The sequence below is a fragment of the Pavona decussata genome, unplaced genomic scaffold (assembly GCF_977016875.1).
Source record: "Pavona decussata unplaced genomic scaffold, jaPavDecu1.1 SCAFFOLD_186, whole genome shotgun sequence".
NCBI lineage: Eukaryota > Metazoa > Cnidaria > Anthozoa > Scleractinia > Agariciidae > Pavona > Pavona decussata.
In genome coordinates, this window is record NW_028145595.1 from 340481 (window position 1) to 367351 (window position 26871).

The 26871-nt window shown below is 39.1% G+C and overlaps 5 protein-coding genes, 1 long non-coding RNA gene and 1 pseudogene across 10 annotated transcripts in view; 3 read left to right on the forward strand and 4 right to left on the reverse strand.

Annotated features, from left to right (window-relative positions):
- Nucleotides 1-22014, reverse strand: part of LOC146462534 (thioredoxin-like) — a 38890-nt gene extending 16876 nt beyond the window's left edge. The window contains exons 1-6 of one of the 5 annotated variants that reach the window (XM_085085293.1): nucleotides 21579-22014; nucleotides 20791-20895; nucleotides 19237-19296; nucleotides 17905-17976; nucleotides 16684-16707; nucleotides 13806-13935 (exon numbers count right to left, since the gene is read on the reverse strand). In XM_085085293.1, coding sequence (XP_084941419.1) covers nucleotides 13909-13935; nucleotides 16684-16707; nucleotides 17905-17976; nucleotides 19237-19296; nucleotides 20791-20895; nucleotides 21579-21602 — 312 coding nt within the window. In that variant the 5' untranslated portion in view covers nucleotides 21603-22014 and the 3' untranslated portion in view covers nucleotides 13806-13908. Of the gene's footprint in view, nucleotides 1-13805; nucleotides 13936-16621; nucleotides 16708-17904; nucleotides 17977-19236; nucleotides 19297-20790; nucleotides 20896-21578 lie in introns of those variants that run through there. The other 4 variants (XM_085085294.1, XM_085085295.1, XM_085085296.1 and 1 more) reach the window with 4 other exon arrangements.
- Nucleotides 1-26871, reverse strand: part of LOC146462529 (uncharacterized) — a 91291-nt gene that overhangs the window by 50323 nt on the left and 14097 nt on the right. The gene's annotated exons all lie outside the window — the stretch shown is intronic.
- LOC146462536 (uncharacterized) lies at nucleotides 1509-4234 on the reverse strand (annotated as a pseudogene).
- LOC146462537 (uncharacterized) lies at nucleotides 4652-7992 on the forward strand. Its single transcript, XM_085085273.1, has one exon. It carries the CDS (start codon nucleotides 6370-6372, stop codon nucleotides 7990-7992), a length of 1623 nt encoding a protein of 540 aa, XP_084941399.1. The 5' UTR covers nucleotides 4652-6369.
- On the forward strand, nucleotides 9737-11149 carry LOC146462538 (uncharacterized). Its single transcript, XM_085085283.1, has one exon. It carries the CDS (start codon nucleotides 9737-9739, stop codon nucleotides 11147-11149), a length of 1413 nt encoding a protein of 470 aa, XP_084941409.1.
- On the forward strand, nucleotides 14567-16512 carry LOC146462539 (uncharacterized). The gene is made up of 2 exons (XR_014857067.1): nucleotides 14567-15364; nucleotides 15487-16512. It is a non-coding gene; the product is annotated as an uncharacterized LOC146462539 (long non-coding RNA).
- LOC146462540 (uncharacterized) lies at nucleotides 22162-26255 on the reverse strand. The gene is made up of 3 exons (XM_085085297.1): nucleotides 25590-26255; nucleotides 24072-24304; nucleotides 22162-24040 (listed from the first exon to the last, which is right to left on the reverse strand). The coding sequence occupies exons 2-3, from the start codon at nucleotides 24274-24276 to the stop codon at nucleotides 22542-22544; spliced, it is 1704 nt and encodes a 567-aa protein (XP_084941423.1). The 5' UTR covers nucleotides 24277-24304; nucleotides 25590-26255; the 3' UTR covers nucleotides 22162-22541.

Genomic DNA, 26871 nt, shown 5'->3' on the forward strand with positions numbered 1-26871 from the left:
AAATCGACTTTTTTTCCAAGATGTTTGTCCACGGTTTTTGGTCAAAAATGGCCAAATTTTGAAGTCGGTATTTTTCACTTGTTTATATCCCTACGGATCTCAGAGTGTCTCAAAACGCCATTGCGAATCATTTTTAAGTGCAAATAACGCCTTGAGAAACAATTTTCTGTTTAACTCTCACCCTTACTTCATCTTTTGTGGGCTATTTCTTTGCCCCTTGTCCCTTGGAGGCCTGAAAAGTGTCTCAGGGGACTTTTTTTTGACACACTGATTCGATTGAAAGCTATTAAAAGATAATTTGCATTTTGTCAAAAAATCGACTTTTTGCAAGGGTTTAGTCTAAAGTTTTTGGTCAAAAATTGCCAAATTTTGAAGTCGGCATTTTTCACTTGTTTTTGTCGCTAGGGATCTCAGTGTCGCAAAACGGGCTTGGGAATTATTTTTAAGTGCAAATAACGCATTCACAAAGAGTTTTATCTTTCACTCTTACTCTGACTTCATCTTTTGTGGACCATTTCTTTGTCCCTTTTCCCTTGGGAGGCCTAAAAAGTGTCTCAGGGGACGTTTTTGGACACACTGATTTGATTGGAAGCTTTTAAAAGAATATTTGTATTTCGTCCAAAAATCGACCTTTTTCTAAGGGGTTAGTCCAGTGTTTTTGGTAAAAAATGGGCGAATTTTGAAGTCGGCATTTTTCACTTGTTTATGTCTTCAGGGATCTCAGAGTGTTGCAAAACGCGCTTGGCAATCATTTTTAAGATCAAATAACGCCCTGACAAAGAATTTTCTGTTTAACTGTCACCCTGTCTTCATCTTTCGTGGGCTATTTCGTTGTCCTTTTTCCCTTGGGAGGCCTAAAAAGTGTCTCAGGGGACGTGTTTGGACACACTTATTCGATTGGAAGCTTTGAAAAGAATATTTCTACTTCGTCCAAAAATCAACTTCTTCAACTTGGGAATCATTTTTAAGTGCAAATAATGCCTTGACAAAGAATTTTTTGTTAAACTCTCACCCTGACTTCATCTTTTGTGGGCTATTTCTTTGTCCCTTGTCAGGCGTAAAAAGTGTCTCAGGGGAGGTCTTTGGACACACTGTCTCAATTGGAAGCTTTTAAAAGAATATTCTTTTGTCGTCGAAAACTCCATTTTTTTTCCAAGGGGTTAGTCCAGGGTTTTTGGAAGTCGGCATTTTTCACTCTTTATGTCCCTAGGGATCTCTGAGTGTCGCATAACGCCCTTGGGAATCATTTTTAAGTGGAAATAACGCTTTGACAAAGAATATTCCTTTTTAACTCTCATCCTGACGTCATCTTTTTTTGGCTATTTCTTTGTCCCTGTTTGCTTGGTAGGCCTGAAAGGTGTCTCAGCGGACTTTTTCGGAAGCTTTTAAAAGGATATATTTATTTCGTTCAAAAACAGTCTTTTTTCCAAAACCCAAAACCCAAAATACAATGGACTTAACACTGAAGGAAAGATCGATGGTCTCTGTTCTGTTTGACGTCATTGCTGTATCCTTTGGTGTTTCCTCTGTTTCTTCGTTGTGTTTTGTTGAAGACGCATCTATAAGCCTTGCATTAAAACTACTTTAGTTGTCAAAAACAAGCGCAGCATTTTTGTTATTAACTGTCTCTCGTGTTTGAGTCATTCTCGACTCGAGAGCTCTTCCTTTTCAGTGTATGACGTAGTCAAAACCGAGCGGTCTGAGGTCGAGAATGGTGTATGAGTAAGTCATCGATTACTTACGTCTTCGTGCATGATGTACACATGCGCATTACAAGCAAGTTTCCAGGCTCCCTCAAAACACACGGGCTATCGACAGCTACTGACTTTTCGTGTGTGAAAACGCATTTTCGAACACTAATACTTGTCGATTCAATGAAGTTGTCGTTTGAAAACAGTCGTCGATAACAATTTGCCCCATCTCTAGAGGCCTAAAAGAATACAATTTGTTGAAAAGAAAACGATGTTTAATATTTTTACTGTAGATTAAGACAAACTCTCATTTAAGCCATTATTCTAGCACTATTATTATGGTTTGCTCAGTGTTTCAAACGCGACTCGCACATTTATCATTTAAAACAGTCCGTGACTTCGCTTTCCACTGGCATTTTTAGTTTCTGGTTCGGTCAGACGGACTGAATATTAGACAATTTATACAGCACACAGATCAGCACTGTCTGTTACGCGAAAAAGAGTTTCCCACCCGGATCACAGAAACTGAAGTGTCCGTTATCCGTATTAACTGGTGTAAATTAATACTCCTAGCTTCTTTGTGCTAGAGAAAACTGGGTCGTGTGGCCTTCCCTTGCGTGCGACCATCAAATATTGTTCTAATTCAGCGAATGGACTCAGGTGAATGGCATTTTGCAGTGATCTTGAAATTTGTTGGTGAAACGTTCTTGTACTCCCGTCAAAAGATAGGAAGCTGACCAAGTGGAGATTATTGTTATATTTATCGCCGCTACAATAATGTGCCTTTTCCATTGTTTGCGCCAGACCGCCATTATTGGCATGTTCTGATAGCGAGTTTCAATAGCTATAGAGACACTGGTGAAAAACCACTCAATAACAAGTGGAACTGAGGTGGTGATGGCAAATGACTGAAGGAGCTGAAGAGGAGAATTGTCACTTGTGTAAAAATACTGATATAAATGCAGTAAGCCATTCACGGATATCACCGCCATTGATTCATATAACATGCTCATAACACAGATGTCAGCGGCAAGTCTCTCTCGACGAGGGGTACGGAAACCTCCCAAAGGAATTCTTCTTTTTTCCAAGACTTGGTTATAGAAATGGTCTGTCAGAACCATGCTGCTACGTTCAATGACTTCAGCAATCCCATCAATCACTCCGATCAGCCCAACGGATTCCAAACTTTCAAGATCCACTTGTAAAAGTCTCAACGATATCGCGGACCCACAATACAGCGGGGCCAACAGCACGTAAGAAGTTCCCGGATGGCTGATTTGGCACCATAACCGCTGAACACAAATACGCGATGCCTCTTTGAGAAAAACTGTGATGAGAGGTGCAAATATCGCGATTATGACTTTACCGTTTTTGTCTTCTTTGTTGTACGCTGGGTAAATTAAGTTAGAAAACAGATCAGCGACAACATTTGTTAAAACACAGGGAACAACGAACAGCAAAATTAACTTGAAGCGTATAATTCCACGCCCGTTACAAAAATGTCTCGCGATGATGTAAATCTGTGAACAGATAGATAAGAAAAATAGAATCCTGCAAGGAATTAGCTGCAAAGTTTTAAATTTAAAGTTTGCGATCGAGATTCCGAAAACTTGCATATATATCCTATAAGCGGAATCCAAACAAAACGGGACGAGACAAACAAGAAAAATTCTTAGTTTGAGACCTGATATTTGGAACGGCCGAAAGAAAAATACGACATTGAGAAAAAACAGCTGGTATACAAAGCAGACGAAGAAGACTTTTGAAAGGGTTATTACCCACTGCAACTGAATTGAAATGGTGTCCCCTTTGGATTGATCTTGACAACTGAGTAGTGTTTCAAAGCCGAGGTAGTAAACAGCGATAGAGACGATTCCAACGATTGAGGCACTCAACACGGATATGAAAAACCCAAAATAAAATTAACTCAACACTGTTCGAAAGATTGATGGTCTGAGCTGTTTCCAAGCCATTGCTGTGTCCTCGTGTGTTTCCTGCGTTTGTTGATTGTCTTCTGCTGAACACGCATCTATAACCCTTGCATTCAGACTGCTTTTCGTTAGATAATCCATGGCAGTTGCTTCGCTGTTGCTGTATTCTTGGTAAATAACTTCATCGACGGGCCGACAGTACCACTCCTTGCCTGTGTCCTCCAGAGCGTTGTAGCCAAACAACTCTGTGAGATTCTCGTCTTCGTGAAAATTATAGTGTTCGGCGACACTGCGAGTGAAGCTGTAGAGGATGTGCCCAAAGAACTCTGCAATAGTGTGGGTAAACATATCTGACTATAAACTGACTTTCGTTATAATATCCCGTTATAAGGAACGCTCAGGTTTAACGAAGAGAGTTGGACTCTCCGAGCAGAATTCCAAAAGAAATACTGCAAGAGCTCCGAATGCTAGGAATTAAGTTGGGTTGTTACGGACATGAAATCCTTTCCAGCTGTAGCAGTCAATATGTATTCCTAAACTGGTCTCAGGTTTGTGTTGCAGTGAGTGGTATTTGTCTTCTTCACCGACGGGTGCTGTTCAAAGTTAGGTTTGAAAGTTAATCGTTTAAGCGCTCTGTCAGTCTTTCAGCTATGTTTTAATTTCCGTCACTACATTGCGCGAAACTGATTAAGGGCGAAACGTGGAGGTGAGTAAAGTTAACAAGAATTATAATGACGTCTTTATCGTTACCTATTCTTTAACAGACACAGTTTTTGATGAAATAAAATGGTTGTTTTTTTCTCCTAATCGACAGTGGTATATTTGGCCGTATTTCAAAAATTCAGTCAAAAAGAGATGATACCGATGGAAATATTACCACGTCCGGCAGATTCTGAAAGCTATACAGGAAATATAGTATTTAAATAGAATATCACGAAGGTATGCTCTTTTAGGAAGTCGAAGAAAGACATCAGATTTCAACTTGGTTTTGTGATCACAGTTGTCGTTTTCAAATACAGTGGAAGTAGGTTTTACCCGGGTGTCCGTAGTAAGCGAGTTCCCAGAATTACTGCAATTTTACTCTTTGAATGAGCGTAAGCTTAACGTTTCTTCAGTTTTAACTTAAGCTACAGTTAAAACATTGAACATCGTTCTGTTGCTTTTGAATTGAATGCTTCAGTCTTACCTTGGTATCAATAAAACATAATAGTTAATCAAAGGCTCGTGCGAGCCAACTCGTGAATGCAGAGCAGATGACACATCATGCAGTAATTGAAATTAAGACACTAAACTACCTTGAAAGCTAAAAGAAATGATATCTTTGCCCGATCATGTAACGAGAAATAACCATTATTGTCCTAAAATGATTGTAAAGTTATTCCCTACACATTGAATAAGGTTATTCTGATGCGCCGATTAAAAAATTTTCACCTGTTTTTTATTCAAAGTTCATGCTGACACTTCACTAATTGAACTTTTAAATTACGTTATTTTTAAATTAAATTAGTTTTAAATTCTTAAAACACACCACACTTTGTGGAAAAATGAAAAAAACATAACTTTGCTCAGATTTAACGAAAAATCTCTATTCTTGCACTAAAATGAATGGCAAATTATGCCCTACAGATTGAATAAGATTATTCTGATGCGTCGTGAAAAAAAGTTTTTTTTCCACTAATTGAATTTAAAACACTGCAGTTCTTTCAAAAACTAAATAAAACCACACGAACAAAAAAGTTTTCGCCGTTAATGCTTGATTTCCGCTATTGAAACTATCGAACATCCCTTACAAGTTCCTCTTTCGATTCACCGTTTCCAAGAGGTGTGTCTCCCTTCCGAAAACGCAAAATTCCCTAATTTCGACCAGCGCCAGAGTGGAATTCTGCTACATTACGATTACTCATTCACTGCGCATGCCTGAAAGTTAACAACACCAACCAACCAACCAAGTGAAAACCCCACCATCGCTATAACTCGTTCATTGCGCATGGGCGCATTCACGAGTTAAAAAGCATGTGTCCGTGACGTATATTCTGAGAGCTCGCTTACTACGGACACCCGGAAAATACGGGCACTTTTGCGTGTCCCTTTAGCGTCCGTATTAACCGCGTTCCACTGTATGCGAAAACGACAACTGTGATCGCATAATCAAGTTGAAATGATTGATGTGTTTCTTCGAGTTCCTAAAATAGTATGCCTTCGTGAAACTCTATTTAAATACTATATTTCCTGTACAGCTTTCAGAATCTGCCGGAAGCAGTAATATCACCATCGGTCTCATCTGTTTTTGGCTGAATGTTGGAAATACAGATTAGGACAAAAAAAAAACACATTTTATTTCATCAAATAATGGCTGTATTAAAGGGTAAGTAACGGTTCTGCATAGAGGTCATTATAACTCTTGTTTTAAAATTTTAATAACTTTTCTTACCTCCACGTTTCGACCTTTATCGGTTTCGCACCATTTAGTGGAGGAAGTTAAAACATAGCTGAAAGACTGACAGAGCGCTTAAACGATTAACATTCAAACCTAAGCTTGAACCGCGCCCGTCCGTGAAGAAAACAAATACTACTGCATCACAAACCTGAAACCAGTTTCGGAATACATATTGACTGCCGACTTAATTCTTAGTATTCGGAGCTTTTGAAGTATTTCTTTTGGAATTCAGTTCGGAGAGTGCAACTCTCATTGTTAAACCTGAGCCGGTTTCTTATATATTATAAAGAAAGTCAGTTTACAGTCAAATATGATTACCCACACTATTGCAGAGTTCTTTGGGCACATCCTCTACAGCTTCACTCGCAGTGTTGCCGAACACTATAATTTTAACGAAGACCAGAATTTCTCAGACCTGTTTGGCTACAACGCTCTGGAGGACACAGGCAAGGAGTGGTACTGTCGGCCCGTCGATGAAGTTATTTACCAAGAATACAGCAACAGCGAAGCAACTGCCATGGATTATCTAACGAGAAGCAGTCTGAATGCAAGGCTTATAGATGCGTGTTCAACAGAAGACAACGAAGAAACGCGGGAAACACGCGAGGATACAGCAATGGCTTGGAAACAGCTCAGACCATCGATCTTTCGGACAGTGTCGAGTTCATTTTATTTTGGGTTTTTCATATCCTTGTTAAGTGCCACAGTCCTTGGAATCGTCTCTATCGGCGTTTATTACCTCAGCTATGAAACACTGCTCATCTGCCAAGATCAATCCAAAGCGGACTCGATTCCAATGAAGCTGCAGTGGGTGATAACCCTTTCAAAAGTCTTCATTACCTGGTTTTTATACCACTTGTTTTTTCTCAATGTCCTATTTTTCTTTCGGCCGTTTCAACTATCAGGTCTCAAACTAAGAATTTTCCTTCTTTGCCTCGTCCTCTACTTTTTGGATTCTGCTTATAGAATTGTTATGCAAGTTTTCGGAATCTCAATCGCAAATTTTAAGTGTAAAACTATACACGAAATTCCTTGCCCGATCATATTTTACTTATCTCTCTGTTCACAGATTTACATCATCGCGAGGCATTTTTGTAACAGGCCTGGTATTATGCGTTTCAAGTTAATTTTGCTGTTCGTTATTCCCTGTGTTTTACCAATTGTTACTGGCCATTTGCTTTACAGCTTAATTTACCCAGCGTACAAAAGGCAGGACAAAAACGGCAAAGTTCTAATTGCGATATTTGCACCACTCACCGCAGTTTTTCTCAAAGGGGCATCGCGTGTTTGTGTTCAGCGGTTATGGTGTCGAATCAGCCATCCGGGAACTTCTTTCGTGCTGTTGGTCCCGCTGTATTGTTGGTCAGCGATATCGTTGAGAGTTTTACAATTGGATCTTCAGAGTTTGGAATCCGTTGCACTGATCGGAGTGATTCACAGGATTGCAGAAGTCATCGAACGTAGCAGCATGGTTCTGATAGACCATTTTTATAATCAAGTCTTGGAAAAGAGAAGAATTTCTTTGGGAGGTTTTCGTACCCCTCGTCGAGAAAGGCTTACGGCTGACATCTGTATTATGGGCATGTTGTTTGAATCAAGTGCGGTGATATCCGTCAACGGCTTTCTGTATTTGTATCAATATTTTTACACAAGTGACAATTCTCCACTTCAGCTCTTTCAGTCATTTGTCATCACCACCTCAGTTCCACTAGTAATTGAGTGGTTTTTCACAAGTGTGTCTTTAGCTATTGAAACTCGATACCAGAACATGCCAATAATGGCTGTCTGGCGAAAACAGTGGAGAAGGCACATTATCGTGGCAGTGGCTAATATGGTCATAATCTCCATTGTTTCAAGTTACAGTCTTTTAACGGCTGTACAAGAACGTTTTAAAGACAAATTTCAAGATCACTGCGAAATGCCATTCAGCTAAAATGCTTAGGAGTCATTTCAGGTAGCGCGTAACAACCTCGGGAACGAGGATGAGCGCGTAATGGATCACTGACCTATGAGAAAATGATTTCATTAAATTCGCGATGATTTTTCGCGCCTTAGTTAACTCTCTAGCAATTGCAGAAGTTTAAAGGTAACTACACGAGGTCTTTAGCCCGTTTGGCCGGGATGAAAATTCAAGGCCGGTTAAGCTTGGTTTCCCTATGATCGCAAACAATCGCAGAAAATGTTCCCGTGCTCGATCACCAGTGATCGCAAAAAGCTGTTTTCATATATGATCGCAAAGGATCATGAACAATCGCTAAACAAAGTGATCTATCCTGCCTGCAGTTTCAGTTGATTGATTTGCCTCACATATAGACACACACACACAAATATGATTTTAACAAAACATTAACGAGACGAGGTAGCCCGAGGAAGCCACTGATAAGGTTTATGTAACGGATTACCTTGGATAATTCTAATGTTAAAAATAACTTCACAAGTATGTCATCGGCAGGACAATCTATCTTAATATACAAATATTTCTTATATACGAAAATAATCATTCGATTAGGATAAAAAATTGAAAAGGAAACAACAAAGAGAAAGAAAGGGAAAAAAACTACTGTGAGGTGAGTTCAGCCTTGTAGACAGTCTTCAGGATGTTTGGTCAGTGGCTGGTTGCCTAGGCGACAAACTACCTGAGGGCTCTAGATACGAGATTTTCTGCGATTTGCTTGTCAATTTTCACTGAAAAACTATTTTGATTGACCGAATCTTCGTTCTACTAACAGTTTTCGCGAATTTTTTTATGAATCGTGGTAACTATTATAAAGCAATCTTACGTAAACAAACAAATGACCTCGCGAGCGGATCTTATCTTCTCCAACAAAAAGTACGAAAGTTTACGTCCGCGCGCAGGCTAAGAAAACCCGTATATGAAACAAGGCGTTACTTTCTCGCATCTCTTGCCTTTAAAGAACACTTAACTTCACTTGAAGATTTAAGGATTAAGTACAATGTTCAAACAAAGAACATTACAAAAGGTGTTTCGTTCAAACTGAAAACGTCTTTGAATACAAGAGCACTCTTTGAATGCTCCTGCGTTTGCCAGCTAAAACTTGATATGAATATTTTCCATATTATATCAGTTGAGTTCATGTCCTTACTGTTCAATTAGATATAGCTTTAAAATAAACTTGTTGCGTTTAGTTTGCGTGACTTCTTCTTTTCATACATTCATATAATATCAAGTTGGAGAAAACAAATTATTTTAACAAAAAATGTCCTTTCAAATGAGTTTTATAGTAGCAACACTGCACAGATGTCATCATATCTGTTCTTAATAATAAATTTTCTAACCTCCACGTTTCGCCCTTAATCAGTTTCGCACCATGTAGTGACGGAAGTTAAAACATAGCAGAAAGATTGATGGAGCGCTTTAACGATTGACTCTCGCACCTAAGTTTGAACAGCGCCCGTCTGTGAAGAAGACAAATACTACTCCGACACAAACCTGAAGCCAGTTTAGCAACACATACCGACTGCTGCAGCTGGAAAGGATTTCACCTCCGTAACAACCGGAATTAATGCTTAGTATATTCAGAGCTTTTGCAATATATATGTATATATATATTTTTTGGAATTCAATTGCGCGAGTCTATTAACTCTCTTCGTAAAATCTCAGCGTTTCTTTTTATAACGATCAGGCTACCATAACGAAAACCAGTTTATAGTCAAATATGTTTACCCACACTATTGAAGAGTTCTTTGGGCACATCCTCTACAGCTTCACTCGCAATGTCGCCGAACACTATAATATTAACGAAGACGAGAAACTCTCAGAGTTGTTTGGGTACAACCCTATGGAGGACACAGGCAAGGAATGGTATTGTCAACCCGCCGATGAAGTTATTTACCAAGAACATAGCGACAGCGAAGCAAGTTCCATGGATTATCTAACGAGAAGCAGTGTTAATGCAAGGCTTATAGATGCGTGTTCAACAGAAGACAACGAAGAAACGCAGGAAACACACGAGGATACAGGAATGGCTTGGAAACAGCTCAGACCATCGATCTTCCGAACAGTGTCGAGCTCACTGTACTTTGGGTTTTTCATATCCATGTTGAGTGCCACAATAGTTGGCATCGTCTCCGTTCTCGTTTATTACCTCAGCTATCAAACACTGCTCAGTTGTCAAGATCAATCCAAAGCGGACTCGATTCCAAGTGAGCTGCAGTGGGTGATAACCCTTTCAAAAGTCTTCTTCATGTGGTTTATATACCACTTGTTTTTTCTCAATGTCCTATTTTTCTTTCGGCCATTTCAAATATCAGGTCTCAAACTAAGAATTTTCCTTCTTTGCCTCCTCCCCTACTGTATAGATTCTGCTTATAGAATTGCTATGCACGTTTTTGGAATCTCAATCGCAAACTTTAAGTTTAAAGGTATACAAGAAATTCCTTGCCGGATTCTATTTTACTTATCTATCTGTTCACAGATTTATATCATCGTGAGGAATTTTTGTAACAGGACTGGAATTATACGTTTCAAGTTGATTCTACTGTTTGTTGTTCCCTGTGTTTTAACAAATGTTACCGCCGTGCTTATTGCTAACTTAGTCTTCCCAGCGTACAGCGGACAGGACAAAAACGGCAAAGTTATAATTGCGATATTTGCACCACTCATCGTAGTTTTGCTCAAAGGTGCATCGCGTCTTTGTGTTCAGCGGTTATTGTGCCGAATCAGCCATCCGGGAACTTCTTTCGTGCTGTTGGTCCCGCTGTACTGTGGGTCAGCGATAGTGCTTAGACTACTACAAGTGGATCTTCAGAGTTTAGAATCCGTGTCACTGATCGGAGTGATTGATGGGATTGCTGAGGTCATTGAACGCAGCAGCATGGTTCTGATAGACCATTTTTATAATCAAGTCTTGGAAAAGAGAAGAATTCCTTTGGGAGGTTTCCGTACTCCTCGTCGAGAGAGACTTGCGGCTGACATCTCTATTATGAGCATGTTGTATGAATCAAGTGCGATGATATCCGTCAACGGCTTTCTGTATTTGTATCAATATTTTTATACAAGTGACAATTCTCCGCTTCAGCTCCTTCAGTCATTTGCCATCACCACCTCAGTTCCACTTGTAATTGAGTGATTTTAAAAAGTGTGTCTTTAGCTATTGAAACTCGATACCAGAATATGCCAATAATGGCGGTCTGGAGAAAACAATGGAGAAGGCACATTATCGTGGCAGTGGCTAATGTGGTCATAATCTCCGTTTGGTCAAGTTACGGTCTTTTGACGACTGTACAAGAACGTTTTAAAGACAATCTTCAAGGCCACTGCGAGATGCCATTCAGCTCACATGGTTAGGATTCATTTCAGTTAGCGCTAACAATCTAGAGAACTAGGTTGAGCTCGCAATAGATGACGTGACCAAGGTAACTTTCCAGTGACAGGAGTCCAAATGTCCAAACAAAGAACATTACAAAAGGTGTTTCGTTCAAACTGGAAACGTCTTTGAAAACAAGAGCACTCTTTGAATGCTCCTGCGTTTGCCAGCTAAAACTTGATATGAATATTTCCATATAATATTAGTTGAATTCGTTGTCGTTACTGTTCAATTGTATATAGCTTTATAATTACATCAATTTTGAAATCACTGGTGATCCTTGGAATCTGATTGGTCCAAAATGGTGCAATTTATTCCCAAATTGCACCATTTTGTGCTCTATGTCGCATCCTTTCTTTAGCCCATCAAAATGGAAATGAAGTAACACAAATAGAATATTAATATTGACAATGATACTCTGTGATTTCAAAATGGATGTAATTAAGTGGTAATTGAACTTCGTGTCGTGCAATTTTGGTCTGAAATCATACTTGTGATTTCAAATCAAACTCGCGCTGCGCGCTCGTTTGATTTTGAAAGCACGCGTATGATTTCAGACCAAATTGCACTCCACTCAGTTCAATTACCAATATAAATCAACTTTCTCCTTTTCATATATTTATATGTCGATTCGGAAAAAAAAAAATTTATCAAAAATGTCCTTATCAAATTGGTTTTATAGTAACAATACTGCACAGATGTTATCATATCTGTTCTTAATAAATTTTCTCACGTTTCGCCCTTTATCAGTTTCGTACCATGTAGTGAAGGAAGTTAAAACATAGCTGAGAGATTGACGGAGCGCTTAAACGATTAACTCTCGAACCTAAGTTTGAACTGCGCCCGTCCGTGAAGAAAACAAATACCATTGCAACATAAACCTGAAACCAGTTTAGGAATACACATTGACTGCTACAGCTGGAAAGGATTTCACGTCCGTAACAACCCTACTTAATTCCGAGCATTCGGAGTTCTTGCAGTAATTCTTTTAGAATTCAACTCGGACAGTCCAACTCTTTTCGTTAAACCTGAGCCGGTTCCTTATAACGATATATTATAACGAAAGTCAGTTTATAGTCAAATATGTTTACCCACACTATTGCAGAGTTCTTTGGGCACATCATCTTCAGCTTCACTCGCAGCGTCGCCGAACACTATAATTTTCACGAAGACGAGAATCTCTCAGAGTTGTTTGGCTACAACGCTCTGGAGGACACAGGCAAAGAATGGTATTGTCAACCCGTCGATGAAGTAATTTACCAAGAATATAGCAACAGTGAAGCAACTGCCATAGATTATCTAACGAGAAGCAGTGTTAATGCGAGGCTTATAGATGCGTGTACAACAGAAGATAACGAAGAAACGCAGGAAACACGCGAGGATACAGCAATGGCGTGGAAACAGCTCCGACTATCGATCTTTCGAACAGTGTGGAGTTCATTTTGTTTTGGGTTTTTTATATCCGTGTTGAGTGCCACAATCGTTGGCATCGTCCCTATCGCCGCTTATTACCTCAGCCTTGAAACACTGCTCAGTTGTCAAGATCAATCCAAAGAGAACTCAATTCCAATTAAGCTGCAGTGGGCGAAAACCATTTCTAAAGTCTTCTTCATCTGCTTTACATACCATCTGTTTTTTCTCGATGTTCTATTTTTCTTTCGATGGTTTCAAATATCAGGTCTCAAGTTAAGAATTTTTCTTGTTTGTTTTGTTCCCTACTGTTTAGATTCGTCTTATAGGATAGGTATGCAAGTTTTTGGAATCTCAATCGCAAACTTAACTAAGGAAGAAATTCCTTGCCAAGTGCTTTTTTACCTCTCTGTATGTTCAGAGATTTACATCATCGCCAGGCATTTTTGCCAAAGGCCTGGAATTACACGCTTTAAGTTAGTATTGCTGTTCGTTGTTCCCTGTGTTTTAACAAGTGTTACCGCCCATTTGTTTTCTGGCTTAATTTACCCATCGTATAACAGACAAGACGAAAACGGCAAAGTTATAATTGCGATATTTGCACCACTCATCACAGTTTTCCTCAAAGGAGCATCGCGTATTTGTGTTCAGCGGTTATGGAGTCGAATCAGACATCCGGGAACTTCTTTTGTTCTGTTGGCCCCGCTGTATTGTGGGTCAGCGATAGTGCTTAGACTTTTACAAGTTGATCTTCAGAGTTTGGAATCAGTTGCACTGATCGGAGTGATTCATGGGATTGCAGAAGTCATTGAACGTGGCAGCATGGTTCTGATAGACCATTTTTATAATCAAGTCTTGGAAAAAAGAAGAATTCCTTTGGGAGGTTTCCGTACCCCTCGTCGAGAGAGACTTGCAGCTGACATCTGTATTATGAGCATGTTATATGAATCAAGTGCGGTGATATCCATCAATGGCTTTCTGCATTTATATCAGTATTTTTACACAAGTGACAATTCTCCTCTTCAGCTCTTTCAGTCATTTGCCATCACCACCTCAGTTCCACTTGTTATTGAGTGGTTTTTCACCAGTGTATCTATAGCCATTGAAACTCGCTACCAGAATATGCCAATAATGGCGGTCTGGCGGAAACAATGGAGAAGGCACATTATCGTGGCATTGGTTAATATGGTCATTATCTCCATTTGGTCAAGTTACGGTCTTTTAACAGCTGTACAAGAACGTTTCAAAGACAAATTTCAAGACCACTGCGAGATGCCATTCAGCTCACATGGTTAGGATTCATTTCAGTTAGCGCTAACAATCTAGGGAACTACGTTGAGCTCGCAATAGCTAGATGACTGACCTAAATGATTTCATTAAAATGGCAATGGTTTGGCGCGACCAAGGTAACTTTCCAGTAACAGAAGAAATTTCAAGGTAACTACACGAGGTCTTTGGCCCGCTTGGTCGGGATAAAAATTCAAGTTAGGTTAAGCTTGGTTTCCCTATGATTGAAAACGATCGTAGAAAATTTCCCGTGCTCGATCACGTGATTACAAAAAGCTGTTTCCATATATGATCGCAAAGGATCACGAGCGATCGCTAAACAGTGATCTGTCCTGCCTGCATACTTTCTGGACAGCGGAATCGCACTTCTATGATGTGAGTTCAGCCTTGTACACAGTCATCAGAATGCTTGGTCAGTAGCTGTCAAACTCGTACCCAGAGTTCTCAGGCTTTTTGGTCAGCGGGTAGGCGCCAGGAAAGACTCCAGTACCCCAGAGTCGCTCCTGGCGACCAACCGCTGACCAAAAAGGATTCTGGATACGAGATACTCTGGACACGATAGCAGGAGATAGCAATATGTGATCACGATCGGCTGAAATATCGATGGTGTAAAGATATAGTATTAGAATGAAAATTAGGCCGACATGCACAGTGCATAGTGAAACGATGAAAATGAGCCAAAACTCCATAGTGTGTGGTATTAAGACGAAAATTAGACCAAGATCTGTAGTGTAAAGTATTAAGATGAAAGTCATGAAACTTAGGCCAAAATCCATAGTGTATAGTATTAGGATGAAAATTGGGCCAAAATCCATAGTGTATAGTATTAGGATTATAATTAGGCCAAAATTGCTAGTGTATAGTATTAGGGTGAAAATTAGGCCAAAATCCATAGTGTATAGTATTATGATGAAAATTGGGCCAAGGTCCATAGTGTATAGTATTAGGATGAAAATTAGGCCAAAATCCATAGTGTATAGTATTACGATGAAAATTAGGCCAAAATGGATAGTGTATAGTTTTAGGATGAAAATTAAGCCAAAATCCATAGTGTATGGTATTAGGGTGAAAATTAGGTCAAAATCCATAGTGTATAGTTTAAGGATGAAAATTACGCCAAAATCCATAGTGTATAGTATTATGATGAAAATTGGGCCAAGGTCCATAGTGTATAGAATTAGGATGAAAATGGGGCCAAAATCAATAGTGTATAGGATTAGGATGAAATTAGGCCAAAATCCATAGAGTATAGTATTAGGATTATAATTGGGCCAAAATTACGTTAAAATCCAATCCATAGTGTATAGTATTAGGATTAAAATTAGGCCAAAATCGATAGTGTATAGTATTAGGATTAAAATTAGGCCAAAATCCATACTGTATAGTATTAAGGTTATAATTAGGTCAAAATCCATAGTGTATAGTATTAGGATGAAAATTAGGCCAAAATCCATAGTGTATAGTATTAGGATGAAAATTAGGCCCAAATCCATAGTGTATAGTTTTAGGATGAAAATTAGCTAAGGCCAAAATCCATAGTGTATAGTTTTAGGATGAAAATTAGGCCAAAATCTATAGTGTATAGTATTAGGATGAAAATTAGATCAAAATCCATTGTGTATAGTTTTAGGATGAAAATGAGGCCAAAATCCATAGTGTATGGTATTAGGATGTAAATTGGGCCCAAATCCATACTATATACAATTTAGATTTAGCATGAAAATTGGGCAAAAATTCATGGTGTATATAGTATTAGGATGAAATGGAGGCCCAAATCTATAGTGTATAGTATTAGGATACAAATTAGGCCAAAATCCATAGTGTATACTGTTGGGATGTAAATTTAAGGCCAAAGTGTATAGTATTAGGATGTAAATTAGGCCAAAATCCATGTGTATAGCATAAGGGAGAAAATTGGCCTAAACTAACAGTAGCACCATCATCACTCCAAAAGAGCCGGCAACAAAGAGCCGAAAATGAGAGTGTATAGTATTAGGATGGAAATTAGGTTATTACTTATACCAATAGCACCCATCACTCCAAACAAGCGACAAAAAGTTGAGAATTAGAGTGTATAGTATTGGGATGAAAACTGGGCTAAACTAATGCCAACAGCACTATCATTCCAAAAAAGTGATGAAAAGCCGAAACTAAGAGTCCATAGTATTACTATAAAAGTACGAGTGGCTGTCAAAGAGTACAAGTGCCCATTAAAAAGTACGATTGACCATCAAAAAAGTATGAAAGGCTGTCAAAAAGTATGAGTGGCCGCCACAAAAGCACAAGCAGCCATCACAAAAGTACTAGAGGGCATCAGAACAGCATGAGTAGCTGTCACAAAAGTATGAGTGGCCGTCTTAAATAAGAATTATTATTTATATCTCTGATTATAAAAGTATGAGTGGTTATCAGAACAGTCTAGTGTACGTCATATAGTGCATGTGGCCATCAAAAAGTACGAGCGCTCATAGTCAGTCTTTGTTGAGTTTATGCCTTAAAGATTTTGGAGGGTAATCAAGTACAATTATTTTGACAAAATTATAGGAAATAATTTCATTTTATTAAACATGTTTTTCAATTAATTTCCTAAGCGCTGATACCTTTGCACCAACTAGCTCATCTACCTGCGATAAAAACACGAGAAACAGGAAAGAATCATCGTACAGTAAATGGGAACCTTATTATAGGAAATTAACGCTTGTGTTAATTAAGGTATTCGAAATTAACCTGACATGTATACACAAAGAAACACAATTTGTTCAGACAAAAGGAACAATAATATTTTAACACTAAGTGTAACAATCCAAAAAGCAAACGAGGGTTGTGGAATTGTCCCTGAATGAAGGGGTTAAGGAAAGGGTTCGGGACACCTCTATTGTTCTTCACAGTGTCCATGATACCAGCGAATCTCCACCTTGATAAAAACAATGCTTTTTTCTTTCTGGAGTGTATCGAGAATTTGGGGCAACAAAAACAACAAAAATTAACGTGACTTAAATCAACAAGAATTTTTCAAATTCGCTTTTAATTTCATCAAGCATTAAAGCTGGTACTAATGAAGTGAAGAACAAAATCCGATCGTATAACTCTTGACTGTTATCTGAATTCTGGTTTGTTTGTTTGTTTTTTTTTTTCATCCGATTCTTAGTTCTTAGCTTTTACATACATATATAATTTTTTGTTAAGGCAGGTCGGTTTGTGGCAACCCAAAGGCTGGTGTGGACAGGTTTTTATACCATGAATTGTTGTTCATTTTTTAGTTTCTAATTTTTGTTGTATACTTGATTACATCAATAATTGATTAATTGACTTCTCATTGTTTAGTTGGTAAGTTGATTGGCTGATTGATCATTGATTGACTCATTGGTCAGTTGATTAGTTATTTATTATATTGATTGATTGATTGATTGATTGATTGATTGATTGATTGATTGATTGATTGATTGGATTACTGATTTCTGATTGATTGGTCAGTTGTTTATTAATTAATTGATTGATTTCTGATTGAGTGCTCAGTTGAATGAATGATTGATTATTGAGAGTTTGAAAGACACAGACAAGATAGATATATATGACAGACAGGCAAGGCAGTAACGGACAAGACACAGAGACAGGCTAGAGGGACAGGTTAGTTGACTGATTAATCAATTGACTTTGTTTTACTTGATGAATGATTCATTGATTGAACTACCAGTATATGAGTTGAAAAACCAGATAACTTACATATTTTTTGGCCTCTAATGAGTTAATTCAAATTATCAACTAGAGGCAATAGTTATTGGTACACGTAAAGCCAAGCAAATAGCTTATAAACACCATACGCGTACCTTTTTGCCATTCTTGTAAAGCATGAATGAGGGCATTGCAGATACAGCTTCTCTCTCGGCTGTTTCCTGTTCAAAGCCAAAAATGAAACACAAATTAAAACAGAATTTATATTACTAGTAAACATTAGTGCTATGTGCCCTGCTGGCAATTCAGCATCTTTGCTTAATCGCTTACATAAAGTAACACTTACAACATTTATTTACAAGAACCTATCACAAAGGAACAACCAACATTTCTTGGTTCTCCAACCTGTTTTCCAATAAATTATTAGGACGGTGCCTACTTTTGTAACTGCGCATATGTTCTGTACATCTCGAGATAGTCGGGTTTCCGGCCTATAGGTGGTGCCTTCTAATACAGAGTTTTTTTTGCGCAGTTTAAAACTATGCAGATAAAGCAGAACTTAGCAAGTGCTCTTGGCATCCAAAAAGAACATTTGGGTTAACCATGCATTTTTCAGAGATGATAAAGCTTCAGTTTGAAAAAAAAAAACGCCATACATTGCTTTGTATTTTACTGTTTTTTAGAATAATTGTAAGCTCAATTTTCTCTAAAAAATGCGTGGCCATCACAAAATTTTCTTTTTGGATTTCAATAGCCCTTGCTAAGATCTGCTTTCCCTGCATAGTCATAAACCACACAAAAATACTTCATTATTAGTAGGCACCGTCCTTAATACCCTTCATTTGCACCCACCGGTAGCTGGGTAACATTGTGGAGAAAAGTGCAGAGAAGACAGACTTACATGTATATTGGCAATGGCTTGAATTAAACTCAAATCAAATGCTGTTTGATTGACGTAAGCCTCAATAATTGAATGGCCTGCAGAATAACTGACATATGGTACATAATGGCTTTTTAGATTGCTTTTTGTGGTTTAAGCTCTGATTCACCAGACTTTTTGCATTTGGCATGGGCTTCAATTCCTTCCCCCAATGATTTACCTGCTGCTTTGAAGACCTCATACAAAATATCTGGTGAATCTGAGCTGAAACAACAAAAACTGATCAAACAAGCGCTAGGTTGGTAGCCCTTCAATAATTGTTTCATCATGTAGATGCAGTTGTGCTGCTAAGGAAAATGGTTGCCATATCTAGGTGGTATCTAAATTCAAGCAAAATTGAAAAACAACCTAAAACTGACATAGGCCCCTTTTGTCTCCTGAGCCCATCAATTTATGATGCTGCCTAGTGATAACCATCAACTTTTTGGGGCAAAGGTTGGGCACATCTATCAACAAAAAAATTGAACTAGATGTACTTAAGTTGTCATGATGAGCTACTATGTCACTACATTCAATATTTAGCAATATTATAAATGCATACCGCATTTGAATCCACATTCACTTTTGCAAAACATGCCTCTTTGTATTCCTCAGCAAATTTCTAAAATGTCAAGGAAATTGAAAATAAATTAAGTAAATGTTAGAATCAACTTCAATTGTGCAGACTTTCCAGAAAAAATCCATACCCACCCCATGGAAGGTCATCGGAAATTCCTAAGGGAAGGGGGATCTTAAAAGCCAAACTTTTGGAAGCAAAGTATGAAGCTAAACTGGAATTTCCCGGAGGGAGGAGGGGTGCAAATCAAAAAACCTTCCAGTTGGAAGAGTGTGGTCCCCCTCCCAGTTTGGAGCAAAGAAAATAGAGAGAATGAAACAGTTTCACTCCAGGCGTCAACTCACTACCAGCTCTAACTATACCATCCTCAAAGAGCCAGGGAAGGTTGTAGAGGCAAGAAAAAAAGTAAAAATGGGTATTCTTCTTTTTAAGTCGTTTTCTTTCCTGCCCACTTAAGGACAGCGCCTACTTTTGTTACTGTGCATAAGTTCTGCGAATCTCAAGATACTCGGATTTCCTATGAGCTGTGCCTAAAAAAAGCGGTCAGTTATGGGAGCGGCCGCTTACAAGAGCTTTTTATTAGAGTTAAAGTGACAATTAAAAGGGGTTTCACAAAGGTGGTCGCAACTGGAGCTGGTTGCTTACGAGAGTGGTCGCAGGGAGAGCTTCGATTGTAATGTGATTTAGAACCCGTTATAAGTCCCAATAAAGCAGCCCCTTCCTAGTTTGAATGTGGCACTTCGCTTAGTGTGTGCCAGTAAGCACCCCTCCCACCGAGGTACAAGAATGAAATGTGCAGTTGGAGAAAAAATCCTTACCCACCCCATGGAAGGTCGTTGGAAATTCCTAGGGGAAGGGGGTCTTAAAAACCAAAATTTTAGAAGCAAAGTATGAATCTAAACTGGAATTTCCTGGAGGGAGATGGGGTGCAAATCAAAAAACCTTCTGTGGGGGGAGTATGGATATTTTCTGGAACTGCACGATAAGGGCCCTAAGGAGAAGAGAAATCTTTAAGTCTCAAGGCATTCCTGTTAATTTACCCTCTAAGGAAGGAGGTCGGAAAAGGTTATTACACAATTAATAATAACAATTGTATCAGAATGACAAAGGATGGGTACAGGGGAGAGGGTCTCGGCAAGGAGAAAATACAACTTACGTGGAAAGTGTAAAGCTGAGATCCCCCACCCTCCCCCCCCTTTCCTCCCTTAGCAACTTAGCCGCTCTCTTTTATGGAAAACAGTTCACAGTTAAATCTACTTGATCTACCCAGAAATATGAAAACAGGTCTGCTCAAGTCATGCTTTCCTGGCAGTACAGTGCCGATGTACAAACAAAAGGTTGCATAGTCCTTTCGTTACACTCTCCTCTCTCTCTTTTCTTCTCTCCTAAATTACATCATTCTAAACCCTTGATCTCTGGGCCATAAAGTCAGAAATTTGGAGTCATTTCACAAAGAGCGCTCTAGTTTTCATTTTCGAAACTTTGGGTAGATTAAGATATTATTGATAACAATAACCACTATCAGTAGGCAAAAATTACCTTAAAATCTGGTGCAATCCTCTTGCAAGGCCCACACCAGTCAGCATAGAAGTCTATGACAACTAGTTTGGAGCCTGCCTCTTTGAGAAAAGAATCAAATTCCTCCTGTATTTAGAAAAGAGATTGTGAGCGGTTAGGACAATGTGCATTTCCAGAAAAAATCCATACTCCCGAATGGAATGTTTTTGTTTTGCACTCCCCCTCCCCCGAGGAAATTCCAGTTTAGCCTCATGTTTTGCTTCTAAAATTTTGTCCTTTTAGACCCCCCCTCCCCTAGGAGTTTCCAATGACCTTCCATGTGTTGGGTATGGATTTTTTCTGGAACTACACAATAATGAAAAAAAACAAAAGCTGGAAAATTAATAATTTTTGGAGTCAGTTAGCCTGCGAACGCAGATGTATTTCCGGCTGAGATTTTAAGTTAAAACTTTTCCTATAGTATGCAATCTTCGGTAACGTTCGGAAAACCTTAAGGTAATGTTCGGAAATTGTCGGAAAATGATCGGAAATCCATTTGACACAGGAAAAAAAATCAACGCCTTTGAAGCTTTTTAATGCAAAATTGTTATCGCCAAATTTTTAAATTACAAGTAGTCATTTCTTCCAGGATTTCGAAAAGAGAACTTTAGATTCTGATGCCTATATACACCCGTGTAATAAGCTTACAAATTCATATAATTTCGATCGAGTCGGGTTCATTGATCTTGTTGCCATTCGTATCTTTCTGGGTTAAATGCCTAAAATACTTTTCTGAACCCAAATCTTAGAGCAAAGTACATACAACTTACCTTTGTTTTGATTTCCTTGACCATTATAAACCGTTGTCCCAAGGATTAACTAAATTACACTGATGCAAATTCAGAGATTTGATCAATTTCACGCGCGAACAGAAAGGCGCGCTCAACCGAGAGAAGACTGAGTTCTACAAAATGTAAAAATTAGGAATACTGGAATTCTGGACTTCATGTAAACTTCAGGATCTTCAATAATTCACACCAAGGGATAATTACGGCAAAAAGCTTTTATATATCAAGTCAACAAGAGCTGGACCAAAACAACTCTATTGTGCACTTTTTGTTTTGTTCTATAAGAATGTCTAATTTGGGGGATGAGGTTGAGCATTGTTGGTTTTTTGGCAATTTGCACCTGAAAAAGTTCTTAAGGTGTTCTTAAGTCGCCTTTTGTATTTCAATAAATCTATGCGGACGTGACCAAGACACCTATCAAAGACCAATATGTGCTGTATTATAATGTGGTGCCAATAGTTGCTTGTGACAATTGCTATGTACTAATGAAGTACTAATTACTACGTATGCACTAATTATGTACTACCTACATGTATATTGTACCAGACATACAAAAAGAAATCCATTGTTAATGTTAACAATGTGTCCTTTTATTACTTGGGTTAATTGGACTGTAGTTTCACATGCATTATTTTATCCATATCTATACGGAGCAAACATTTTATTGATTCCTTCATCGATTTTTTTTCAACTTTTTTCTCGGCTTTCGTCAAGTTGTTCGCGGTACATTGCCAAAAAACAATAATGGTTCATGCATTTAGCTGTGCGTATATTGAGGTATGATGAAATTGGGAAGTTTGAAGAGCACTCAAGAAGCTAAAGGTTGATCTTGGCCTTACGTTTCCTCTAGTGCTATCCAAACTTCCCACGTGCATCATATATTTGATAAACGCCCCACGCGAATTAAAGCAAGAATTAACCAGTCATTAACTATAGGGGAGTCGCTTAAACAGAAAATGGCTGAAAACACAGGCAACCAGGATTCTCTGCGTATTGTCTCCTTTCGTCTTCGTCGTTTTCGCTCAAACCCGTCAACATCTCAGTTAAACGATCAAACACTTCGGGCACGCTCCAGTCAGATTCTTGGAGAAAGCAAAAGTAGTTCTGCAACACCTTCTTGGAAATTGGATCTTCCCTGAACAGCGGATCAAACCTCTTCACTTCTGGAAGAAAGCAATGGTCTCTAGGCTCCAGAGGCTCTCCCTCATCACTAAGCCAGCCATTACCCTGAACAAGCATGCCTTTTGCAGAATCATATTTGTGCGACAGTATGCGAAGTTGTATGGTATAGGGTGTTAAAAACGCTGATACTAGACTGCAGTTGACCTTCATGCAAAAATTGAGGATGGCAAAGACTTCACAAACTCTATTTCCCAGTTGATCATCGGTCCACATCTTGTCATCGGGATAGTTACTTGCCATGTAGAGCACTATGTTTTTCAGCGCAAACGACGAGACAAGGCAATCAAGGCACCGAGAGCAGTTCTCCTTTTTCTGGATATGAGGAATAAAGAATTTCGCAAAGCATTTGGCAAATTTATAGCACTGAAGGCGACCATTTATTGGTCCATACTTGTTCAACTCCTCGCGTTCCTTTAGAGACATAGCAAAGCGAACGATGTTCAGAGAATAATCTATGTTATGGTCTTCAGGCAGCAAGGCAAATAACTTCATTTCATTGTCAAGACAATTTGCCAAGAGATAGTCCTTTTGCTCAAAGTAATCTCCTCTCTCTTCTAGGGTTGATTTATGAATGGGTACCCAAAAACAGATGTCGATATCAACAGTAAAACCATCTGAGGTGCGAACAAGATGGAATGTCCTGGCTATGCCTCGATCACCACCACAATAGCTCAATTCCGCAGATAGCTTCCAGCCCTCTGGAATGAAATCAACCATGTAGAGAGACCAAATTTCCTTCATCACTGCCTGAAAGTTTTCTTGTACGTGCACTGTATCACCGTCACCAGCGATATCTTTGCTGAGGGCTCTATAAGCTGGATCATCATACAAAGATGATTCGTCTTTCTTGAGAATTATAGGGAAAAGTTTGTCAAAGCTTTCAAAGTATGGCAGAACAACAGCATAATCAAATTCATCAGCTTTTCCAATTTTCGTATTCTCGGTCATACTACCAACTGGAATGATAAAACACTTTTCGAAAACAAGGTAGCAAGATTCCAGCTTTTCAGCTGTCTTTCTCATCATTTCGTTCATCTCTTCTAGGATCACTTTACTTTCATCTCCATTGCAATTTAATTCTGGTTTCATGAACTGAAGCAGATGACATAGCGGCAAGTTGTCATCCAGCGCAACTGAGAGATCCTCTGCCCAGTGGTCAGGCTCAAAGCCCTCTGCATCTTCGAACAGGGTATCTTGGGTGGCTTGGTCACTTTTATCCAAAAATTCCGTTTTCCTTACGACCTGTTTTTTCAGCCTCAGCACTAGCTGCAGTGTCGTGAGATGTAGGATCACTGGTACCACTACAAGTACCAATGTTGGCTCTGACCTCACCTTTGGTGGAGATGTCCCTTGGCATTGGCACATCAATTTTTTTTTTAAAGGACTGACTATCCTCTGCTTCAAATTTCCTCTCAATACACTTCCAATCCTCATATGGCCAGTCGGGCCTAACATACATTTTGCCGAATTGGGACACACTTGCTTGTTTGCCATCCATTTTGAACAAAGTTTCTCATTGAACTTTCCTGTGGAGACAAAAGCGATTTAGTCTTAAGAGCTATAAGAGGATCATAGACATATAAAATAAAATTTTTAAGTTACGTAAAACCTTGGGCACGGATCTTTGTGTGTAAGCTTGAATGGCCATTGCATACCCAAACAAACTGAATTTTAACCCTTAAATTCTGTACATGTCTCTGCAGCATGCCTTCTTCTAATCTTCTGCAGAGGCCCTCAGATTCCAGATTAAATTGAAATTACGAAATTTGGGTTTTTGAGTGCTCTCTCCTCTGCGCCATCCCTGCTCCCCATATCGAAATTATTTGTTTAATCTTTCATCTAATTGTTTCATCCTGGAACTCACATCACAGGTAAGGTTTTCAATAAACAAAGCCCCAATAATTTCAATTCATCAGTGCAGGACGGTTTGAATTTCCCACCTCCTTTCCCTGGTTACCTATATGATGCAATCTGGGGAATAAACATTGATACCAAGCCTTTATGCATGGTTCAATTCATACTGTTACCCGCCCCCTGCAGTGTCTTGTGCATGTGGGTGAGGGAATTATACTACACAGTCTTGTCCCAGGATGTAGGGGTCCGGGGAGGGGGGACAACAGCTAACTGAAGGTGACTGTATGGGATTGCAAAATGGCCTCTTAAACAACATCAATTGGTCCAGTTTCCTTTTCAATAAATATTGCCAATGTTTTGTTACTCTTGATTTAACGATTTAACCTCCCAGGTTTCAATATCATAGACCTTATGCTCTTGAAGTTACGAAGCTGCTGGACCTGATCATGAGGTGGACATTCCAAAATGGCGTCGTTTAGATCTTGCAAGATTTCTGCGCACACAGCTCCATACATTAATGGACACATTTTCTACCTCTAACTCTTTTCATGTTCGTTTTTTGTGGAAAAGGATTAGCATAACAGGTCAGTGGTGCAATTGTCTGATTAATTAACGCATGGGACTGTGCGGAAATCTTTCGATATATTGAGCGTGCATGCATTACTGAAAGCTCTCCTGATAACGAAAATTAAATACCTCTGCTCCCTCGCTGTCTTTATATGCGACAGCATGCATATGAAGGGTGCAATCAGCAGATTTTTATGATAATCGGCGCTGATTTCTTCCGCGATTAAAGGAGAACTCGTATTATTTATATATATAACATGCGTCTATAAAGAATTGCAGTTTCAATTCGTGCAATAACAATTTTCCAACACCGTCAGCTAGATTCCATTCGTAACTCCAGCGTTAAAAGAATATTATACTGACTCTTATAACAACAAGCAAGAGACTTACCTTAATTTTGACCTCTTTTACCATTTATTTAAAACCTGTTATTCCAGCGATGTGAGCGACTGACAATCTTTCACGCTTGAAGACTGAGTTCGAGGAAATGAGAAGAATGCGGAATTCTGGACTACATAACTTTACTTCCGGGTTCGAAGATTCGATGACTTCCGGAAATGATTATCCAAACAAAGTTGCGCACAAATAATACTTTGGAGGAAGCAAATGAACAAGAACCCAGGCTAATTTAAATTGTTGTTCACACAAATACAATAAATTTATAATATTACGGAAAACAGTTGAACATAATTATTGAATTTGATTAGCTATATATGATGATCAGCAATCATGATTTGAGCAGGACTGTGTTTGGGCAAGTGTGTACATGTCACTCAGGGTGCGTTTCTTTGGGAAAATCCGAATCCGGTTTTTTGATCCAAGATCACTCGGATCATGATGCATCAAAGGAACCAACGAAATCTTACCCAGAGTGGATGCGGTACCACTCTGGAGTCTGATCTGCTAGCTTTGAAACAATACAATGTGAACATTAAAAGCTTGTGTAACACTTGCCTGCTGTGTGCTTGAATAGGAAAGCGATGTTGGTCAGCTAATACATGTAATAATAATTATTATTCTTTTATCATAAGCTGCCTTGTACTAATTCCTTCACGACAAGAAATATTTCTTAACACCATTTGTCTCTGCCCAGCTGTATAAATCCATGGGTGCAAGCTAGCAATTGTAACAAGTGGTTACCAGAAACCTAACAAAATTCTGTTGGTGGCAGCAGGAAGGGGGGGGGGGGGGGGGGTGGGGAAACAGAGAGGGAACTTGAGCAGTAACCCTGTTATGGACTAGTCTCCCAGGCGGCAGTAACAATTTACCCATTTGCTTTACACTAAGTATCCTGTGATGGACTAGCATCCCATCCAGGGGGAGTAGTAATACTCCTGGTCACTTCATGCTGGGTATCCTGTGATGGACTAGCATCCCATCCAGGGGGAGTAGTAATACTCCTAGTCACTTCATGCTGGGTATCCTGTGATAGACTAGCATCCCATTCAGGGAGAGTATAGTAATACTCCTGGTCACTTCATGCTGGGAATCCTATGATGGACTAGCATCCCATCCAGGGGGAGGAGTAATACTCCTAGTCACTTCATGCTGGGTATCCTGTGATAGACTAGCATCCCATTCGGGGAAAGTATAGTAATACTCTTAATCACTTCATGCTGGGTATCCTGTGATGGACTAGCATCCCATCCAGGGGGAGTAGCAATACTCCTGG